The 9,284-nt window shown below is 40.0% G+C and overlaps 1 protein-coding gene across 1 annotated transcript in view; it reads left to right on the top strand.

The window, feature by feature from the left end:
* Snap91 (synaptosome associated protein 91) overlaps nucleotides 1-9,284 on the top strand; it is a 116,935-nt gene that overhangs the window by 71,475 nt on the left and 36,176 nt on the right. Inside the window, exons 11-13 of the mRNA XM_029481857.1 lie at nucleotides 1,257-1,284; nucleotides 4,265-4,374; nucleotides 6,275-6,387. Coding sequence (XP_029337717.1) covers nucleotides 1,257-1,284; nucleotides 4,265-4,374; nucleotides 6,275-6,387 — 251 coding nt within the window. The remainder of the gene's footprint in view (nucleotides 1-1,256; nucleotides 1,285-4,264; nucleotides 4,375-6,274; nucleotides 6,388-9,284) is intronic.

Below are 9,284 nucleotides of genomic sequence, written 5' to 3'. Positions count from 1 at the left end.
TTTTTTTTTCAGGACTTTAAAAACTTGGCTTATGAAATTTGACTGAGAGAAAAAGGAATTTGTCCTTAGAAAGTGATCGTGTCAAAGGGTGTTTGTGGTTTCTTTGTTTTTGCCAAGTAAATATTGTTTTGTTTTGTTTTGTTTTTTAGGTTTTAATTTTTTGTCTTTTTATTTAGTGTTTTTTTTCATATGATATATTTAATTTCCTTCCCTTTCCATACGTATGAAGGAAATTATGTAAGTGGAAAAAATATCCAAGACTGCCTGAGATTTCAACCTTATGGTGCACTAGATTCTTTAGTTCCTAAGTCCCTTTCTGTGGTGCAAAAACAGAATCACTTCATGTTAGCAGAGCCTTTGAAATGGGAAGTTACGGGCATGCATCCAGTAGTAGAAGCTAGCGTACAGTATCTGTGAATAGGTGGAATTTGCATAGTACTGGACAACAATCCCAGTTACTAACCTTGTATTTGCTCCAAGCTGAGGGACAGCCATCCTTACAGCTGACCTGACTACGGCTACCCTTGGAGTTTGTTTGCTTCATTTTGTCTGACTGTTCATTTTATTCTCTCCCAGGTTAGGAAAGTGTGAGCCATGCAGACAGATGTTTCACACATGTGGCTGTCTGCAGCCTGTGCTAGAATCAGTGCTATCTGTAAAGACTGTTTAGTTCCCTAATCAGAACGAAGCACCGACTTTGCCCTACTCAGAACTCCCACTGCTTATGACAACTGCATGGGAACAGTTTTCTCTAGAGCATTTCCATTGCNGGCCTGAAAATAACACACCAGCAGGAGTCTGGTTGCGTGTGTGGGGTCCGGTTCACTCACACAGCTCACGGGATCCTGGCCATTTTTCTCTAGGGTTCCTTCTTTTATGCATTCCAGTCGAAATTGAGCGAACTGCAATACACCATTCTGTTTCTGAGCTTTCTGACTTTTGAAATGAGATAAACAGGTATTGGTTTATGGAGGGTGCCTTTTCATAAACCTTGGGGGAGTTTTAGAAGTTGAACTTTGAACTGTGNTTTNTTGGTGGACATAAGCNATAATAATGACTCAAGAGAAGATAATTTTGAATTTAAGAATGTCTGCTAAGAGATTGGAAGTCAGTGGGGAAGTTGGGGAGAGGACATCATGGAGCAAAAGANAAGCGTTCTGAGCTCCTCTGTTGCATGGAGTTCCATGAAGGTGATCTAATCTAAAGCCGGATGAAGTTGGGCACGTTCACATTTTCTTTTCCTGTATTTCCTTTAGATCTGGTGCTCCCTCTCCATTAAGTAAGGTAAGTTGGTTTGTTTCTCTGCTGTTTTCTTTTTTTACATGTAGCATTGTTTACTGTAAAGCTCAAAGCACCGAGTGCATTTATACTGNGATACAGCAGTCACACCGCAACACACTCCCAGGACTTTCCTCATCTTCNAGGGTCGTGAAACAGTAATGCCCACGCGCCTCCTGACCTCAGCCCCTGGAAGCCCCCTTTCTTTCTCCATCTATAAATTGGATNCCTCCTCTGAGTAGATCCAGCCAGTCTGACCTTTCATAAGTTATTAATTTTACTTAATGTCTTTGGGGCACGGTCTTAGCTCCAAAAGCCGGTTTGTTCATTTTTCCTCCAGTGGGTATTTAAGTGACTTCCAGATTGNCAATATGACAAACAGTTCTGATATAACTATAGTGGGAAATGTCTGNTTGAGGACTGGAGAGATAGCTCAGTGGTTAAGAGCAANCATTGCTCTCGCAGAAGACCCAGGTTCAGTTCCCAGCACCCACACTGAGAGGCTCACAGCCTCCAGGGGTAAAGCAGATGGAACAGTCGATTTACATTTCTGAGAAAGGATTAAGTTGTTTTTATATGTGATCTGGCTTTCTCTTAGAACTCCAGGTCTTAAACAGGTGAGGTTTTTCCTGTATTTATGTGACAGCTGAAACCATACATAGCTGTATAATGTTTGATAATTAAAAACTCTTTTCACATATTGTGAATCCGTGATCTAGCACAGCACAGGGTGCAGTGTATTTTAAAGACATTTTTTTAAAAAGATTTATTTATTATTATATCTAAATACACTGTAGCTGTCTTCAGACACANCAGAAGAGGGCATCAGATCTTATTAAGGATGGTTGTGAGCCACCATGTGGTTGCTGGGATTTGAACTCATGACCTTTGGAAGAGCAGTAAGTGCTCTTACCCACTGAGCCATCTCTCCAGTCCCATGCAGTGTATTTTAGTGAAACAGGGGAGGAAATATTATTAGGGGCCTTTGCCCCAAGCATGCCTACTGAAGCACTCTTTCCTTCAGCCATCTCTCTCTCTGAGCCAGTGAAAGGACAGGCTCAGGGCTTTCCCTGAGGAGGCCATATTCTCTCTCTCACGGCCGGCCTGCACTTCGCATCTGCCATTGTTGCATTTTGTAGGCAGAGGTGTAATCGGTGTGCTTTTCTTTGACAGATTCCCATTAAGTAATTGATGCCATTACAGACTCTCAGGGATGTCATTGTGACTGTGCCAGTGATCCCCAAATACCGTGTNTTCTGCCTGTACCTGGCTGACTGTTTAAATTCTCACAGGGCCTGAAAACAAAATTTTAAGCAGTCTTTTCACTTTTTGATGCAAAGACAAACCATTAAAGCCATGTTGCCTCTGTGAAAATTTCCAGCTCATGACTCTAGTGTGGCCAAATCAGGGCTTCCTTTAGGACAGTCTCTANTTGTTGCTGCTGTGGTTTTTTGGACGTCTCCTGTTACATTAGAGGTTTTTGGTACAAGGCATTTTTTATAGGCCTTTGTCCACCTTCATGTCTGAGTTAACATTGGTAGTATATTTGGTGTCCTTATGTTCTCCCTGCTACTTCATTTATGTAAATACACTTCTAAGTCTATTTATAAATCCTACTTAAAGATTGAAGTCTTTCTTTCTTTCTTTTTTAGAGCAGTCGGTGTCCAGCATAAGGAATTATGTCCTTTGCTGTATAGCTAGTGTTTTCCGATTCCCTGTTGTGCACCACTGGGAAGCCTTAACCTTTGTGTCGCAGAGGGAGAGTTCATTTGTGATTTCCCCATCAACTGTAGGCACTCCTGTGTTTATCTCTTCATAGTGCTCAACACTTGGCAGCTACATAGCTATTCAACTTTGATAGAATTAGGTATTTTGTAGCATGACTGAAGCCTAGGCATTCTTAGAATGGCAGATTTTCCTACAACTTTCTTATCAATCCTTTGTTTTAAAATTATCTTTATGACTTTTTACATCTTTTGTATTTGAATCTAGTGGCAGAGCCTCTGCTTGCTCCCAAGCTTCACGCATTTTATTTCNTGGAAAGTTAAATACATACAATAAGTAAAATTAGAATAGTAATAGTAACCACAGAATTTTAATTTCCTATTACATAAACTGTTAACACCTCTTTAAAAAGTATAGAAAGCAAGATTTGTGTGTGTGTGTGTGTGTGTGTATTTGAAAGCTAGGTTTGATATCAGGTGACTTTTTCATTCTAGGTCCACTTTACCTTTCCAAGACAAAGTCTCTCAGTGTTATTCAGGGCTCCACCTATCTCTGCCCCCAGGCCCCAGTGCTGGGGTTACACACACATATACAGCACCTGGCTTTGAATATAGGTGTTTGAGGACAGAACTCAGGTCCCTGTGTTTGCATAGCAAGCACTTTACCAATTGAACCATCTTCTCAGCCCAAAGGTTAAGATTTCATTTCACTTTAAAATCTTTATTTCACAGTATAATGAAATACAGCCATATCCTCAGATTGCGGCGACTTGAATATTACTTGTGAATTATTTATTTCCTGCCAGCTATAAAGCATTTAAGTTAAATGTCCAGATGTTGAAGTTGTCTGAGAAGATATGGAGTATATTTAGGTTGAGAGGGGAAGATAAAATACTGGTTTTATAGCAGTTGTCACCACTTGGTCCTTTTTGACACCCAGTGTCCTAATAATTTTAAGTTTAGGAAATATGTTTGGCTTGATTTTTAAATGTACAACTAGGAGTCACTCAAATTAGTTAGACCACATATTTTCGCAAAACTTTATGTAAATTTACATGTTACATTTAACTGTCTAAGCTTGAGGTGCATTTGGGCCATAGTGATTATTATAGATCTTGATTTCAATTTCCTGAGCTTTGCCTCCTGTGAGCAGTTGCAGAATAAATGTTTGTAAGGCCATGGGTTTGTAAGGCCAAAGCCCCGCTGTTCCGTGAGATCTAGATGCGTTTTTGATGTGCCTGTGCTGTGATCTTCACTTTCAGTCTTCTCCAGCCACAACTGTTACATCTCCTAATTCTACACCAGCTAAAACTATCGACACATCCCCGCCAGTTGACATATTTGCAACAGCATCCGCGGCTGCCCCAGTCAGGTCAGTTAACGAGTATGTAGCCAACTTCTCATTAGTATTTTGAATTGCTTTTTGTTGTATTTTTATTGTACTGTACTGATGCCGAACAATTTCACCAGATGAAGTCCAATCCTGATACTGTGACTTGGGGTTACTTTTGCAGTGTAAAGAGAGTTCTTTTGGGCTCTTAACTAAGCTTGTACCTCTTAAGTCCTTGGGACGACCTATGTTGTGACTTGTAAATTTAGGAAAATATCTGGAAGAAAGACTCAAATTCTGCAGGTCCTTCTACGGTTAGATGATATACTAAGTATGTAATAAAATCTATTCTTCCCGTGAGAAACTTAAAAGGTGTTTCAGAGTGCTTCGAAACCATTAAGAGGTGGCAGAAGCCTGTAGTCCAGCATGTAGAAGTCTACGTTAGGGAGATCATGAATTCAGAGCCAGTCTGAACTATTTAACAAGTTAGGGCCAGACTGGGCTGTGATAAAACCCTGTCAGTTGAGTAAACCGCACAGTTACAGGCTGATTGGTTGGCCGTGGAATGAACTCTGCTAAGGGAATAGGAAGAGACCAGTGGATGTTCCTAGCCAACTCTGATACACCTGTCTGCCCTATAACAGGGAAAACAGGAAAGACTGAGATCTCAAAACTCCCTAAAACGAGCCTCCAGCCCAGAGAGGCTTCTACAGGTAATATTTTTGGGTCAGATTTCTCTTTCACCGTAAGAGATTCTAGCCTCATTTTAGAGTGTCTGGGACTCTTTTATGAATGCAGTCTATCCAAAGGCTTCCTGTTTTTAGAGGTTTCAATTTTAAACAGTTATGAATATACACATNGCTCCCNTGTTTACTGTGTGCTACANTTGCCTGTTTCTGCTTCTTAGATGTTGGCAAAACCAAGTGCTTTCTGCTGACACACCAAAATAAATTGTCTCTTATGAAAAGTTTGCTTAAGCTCTACTTATTTATAATGTTTTTATTTGTGTGGTGCTAGGGTCAAACCCTGGACCCACATATGCCCCCAATTAAGCTCATAGTGATAAATATATTTCCCTTTTCTGTATTTAGTCTAGTTGTGTTTATGTCTGTTACTGAAGCAAAACCTTTCGGGGCTTTGGAAGCATCAGACTCCTTTCTTCAATAAAATATTGCTTTAGCTATCCACCATGTATAAAAGGATAAAGATGAAGCCTAAAGTCAGACAGAGAGCCTCACTCTGAAGGCTAGAGAGCTTGTAGTCGATTCTCCTCAGATCGAAGTGTACCTGGGAATCATGGGAGAGCTTACTAAAATACGATGGGATAAGCCTGAATGGTTACACTATGAGTCAGATTCCAGGACACTCAGCATTCTGAGCCCATGCTTTAAACAGTAAAACTTAGGCTTCTTTGGAAGGCAAGCCTGCCGAGAGGCAGATTTGACATATTATTATCTAGTTTGGGAAAAAAAAATAAATAAACTTTTATTCGTTTTAATATTATTTGGTTTGTGGATTCTTAGGAGAGTTTTGTTTTTGTTTTTGTTTTCTGTATGAGAAAACAAATACCCTCAAGGTTATGGGNTTTTTTTGTTTTGTTTTGTTTTTTTGTTTTGTTTTGTTTTGTTTTGTTTTTGTTTTTTGGTATCCTGTAGGATTTTATCATCACCTATTTTTATAAATAAAGTTTTATTGAGACGGAGTGTAAAGATTTGTTTCTGTCTTCTTTATTGTCAGTGTCNTATCTCTGCTATAATGGCAGAGTTGAGGAGTAGCAGAGACCACCTGCCCCTCAAAGCCCAACCATCTATTCCTTTACAGAGATTCCAAGCCTTTGTGCATACCACACAAATCTTTGATATTTTCTGCACACGCCTTTGTTGTAAAACCCTTTGCATTATAACATTTCAGAGTCTGATTGTGAAGCCTGCTTTCCTTCCAGCTCTGCTAAGCCATCAAGCGATCTCCTTGATCTTCAGCCTGACTTCTCTGGAGCGGCTGCGGGGGCAGCAGCACCTGTAGTGCCNCCTTCTGGGGGTGCCACCGCCTGGGGAGGTGAGTGAGCTTGTAGGTTGTGGGGCATTTTCTGTGGCTGTTTTCATTTGGCCTGTAATTATTATCTGGTCATCAACAATACTATTAGAAACTTGGTGGGAAATTTTCTCAGGGTGGCGNCAGCTGATCAAAGTACATATCGTGAAGGACACAGAAATTCCACATAACTCAGTTTAAAAGTTCAAATAGCTATATACGATCTAACATTGAAACAAAAGAAGTATTTTTTTGTGATTCTAAATCCTTACTTTTAGTAATTATTTTCTAGAAACGGATACCTTAGGTTCGTCCCTTTCAGGAATTTACCACGTTACTCATTAACAACTTGGTTTAGTCAAATATAGTGCCTAGGCTATCATGTTGTTCACAGTGTATCTGACTTTATGAAACCAAAATCGATTATACACTCCCATTTGTATCAGAAAAGGGCTCTCCTACACTGGGTGGCCGAAAGAAAACATGGCGAGGCATTTCACTTCCAGTTGCTTCACAAGCTCGGACCAACCAGCTTCTCACAAACGGTTGATTAAAAACACTTACGACAAAGTAAAATTAAAGTGATTTCTTAATGAGTCTCAAGGTGTACAGCTTCATCTGTGAGGGCCATGCGCTGCAGCAGCAGACGATCCTTTAAAATTTCAGAGTTTAAGGTATTANACAACTGGGAAAGTGACATGGTGAAAAACTTAGTAATTCAAAAGAGGAAAACTTAGATGATAACACTGGTTTGGGGTGTTTAAGGAACCAGAATTGACAAGAATTTGCACAGGCGTGTTAGGCTAAGAGGACTAGGCTCCTTAGAAAGCCGTTGGTATCCAGTTAGGCAAGAACACTCATGCCCNTTAGGTTAGTTTTCCTCCCAGGCAGAAAATATTTCTACTACTATGAGACAAGATCTGTAATTTAATAGAACATTTCGGAATCAGTGTCCTTAATTAACAGTAAGGAACACAGTCAAATGAAGGTACNTTGCCCTAGATAATTAGTCTCTGGGTGAGCTTATTAAAAACATGTTAGTGTAACCGAAGAAATGCNTCCTGGCTGGGAGCTTTCTCTTTAGGAATATGGGGGCTGCAGTGCATTNGCTATGCTACTGCAAAGCCCATGATCAGAAATCCTAACCATCCTGACTGCACAGTGGAGAATCCCAGGGGACAATTCTGTCTGAGCAGTAGCAGCCTGTGGGAATCAGGTGGCAGAAATCAGAAGTGGAGGCAGGAAGGGCCCCTGGGTTCCTGAGTCTACCCATCCTTGAGTCTTTGTAATATCTTCATTTTATTTCTCAGATGCTTGGTAACAAAAATTACAGAAATATAGCAGCAGAACTAAAGCTGACAGCTAGAAATGTGAACATTGTAGCCATGTAGGCATTCTCCCTAGTCAACTGTTAGGGCTACAGCTATTAAACGTTTAAGTAAGTTTGCTCCTTAAACTGAGAAAGAAAACTTGCTGGAGAGCCTGCATAAGGGCTTTCTTCCTGAGGGCACTCATTTGTTCTCTTCTTTATCTCTTAAATACTCAAGTTTGCTTTGTTAATGATTCTTTTGGTTCACATAACATATTATGTGTTCCTGTTTGATAACTTTTCAGGTCCATACCCTCAAGTCAAATTTTCTCAGCCATGAAATTCATAAACACTTTAATAATAAAATTTTTATAATTAAAATTTGTTTTAGTTATAAATTCATTGGGTTGTATAAAAAGACTTGGGTATTACATGAATATTATTTTTAATTCTGTCATGCATTTAAGTCACTATGTGTTCATATTTTAGTTAATTCTGTTCTTTGACAATTTCATACATGTATATAATATATTCTGATAATATATAATATATCCCAGCCCCAAACTCATTCTTACCTCCTTCTCATACGTCTTAGTTTGCTTTTTATTGCTGTGCCAAAAGTGACTTGGGGAGGAAAGGTTTGACTTCAGCTTTCTGGAACAGAGTCAGTAACTCAAGGCAGGAAACCATGGAAGAACACTGCTTACTGGCTTGATCTGTCTGCTTTCTTAAGTCAGCCAGGACTACTTTTCCTCCCACATCAATCATTAGTCAAGAAAATGTCCATAGACTTGCCTATGGCCCAATCTGATGGAGACATTTTCTCAAGTGAGGTTCCCTTTTCCAGGACAGCCCTAGTTTGTGTCAAGGCAATGAAAGCACTAACTAGCACAGCATTCTTACCGGCTAACCAGTGCTTTTCCCAGATTCATGACTTTAGTTTTGCTTTGTGACTCATGGAGTTTAATAGGCATCATCTGTATGAGTTTTAGATTGGAACTATATTGGAGTCCGGTGAGGTCACATGAGGGTACACTGCTGAAGGCAGTGACTTCCTACCTCCAATATCTATCAGTAGCAAACAGTTCAGCATTGAGGAGTAGAGGGGTTGAGCCTGTGCCTCACTGTTGAGAGATTTATTCTTATACAGACCCGGTNCAGGCATTCACAGCTGCTGCAGAACTCATGGATGCAGTGGCTCACTATTGCCTGATAACGGCATTTCAAAACCCTTCTCTCTATCGGCTAGCTTTTATGTTCTTTTCATCCTCTTTCTCACAGTGTTCCCAAAGTCTTAAAGGGACAGAATAAGTACCGTGTTAAGAGCTGAGCACACATTTTCTGCTTATTCCCAGTACCCTGTATACCCATGAATCTGTGCATTGACCACCATTCACTGGAAAGAGAGGCTTCTCTCATTAAGACTCAGAGTAGCATTTGCCTATGGGTATAAGTATAAATATTTATAAGATAATTTGATTCTAGCAATTCAACTAAACAACAACATTCAGTTTCTCCCTAAGGCCCGTGTTCTCTGGTATGTGTTTTTGGATGAAATTTACAGTAGCAGGCTTAGGTACCTTCTGTAGAGTAGGCCTTGAGTCTAGAGGCA

Source organism: Mus caroli, chromosome 9, assembly GCF_900094665.2.
Source record: "Mus caroli chromosome 9, CAROLI_EIJ_v1.1, whole genome shotgun sequence".
Taxonomy (NCBI): domain Eukaryota; kingdom Metazoa; phylum Chordata; class Mammalia; order Rodentia; family Muridae; genus Mus; species Mus caroli.
Note: the sequence above shows the minus strand (reverse complement) of the source record. Positions and strands in the feature narration are given on the sequence as shown.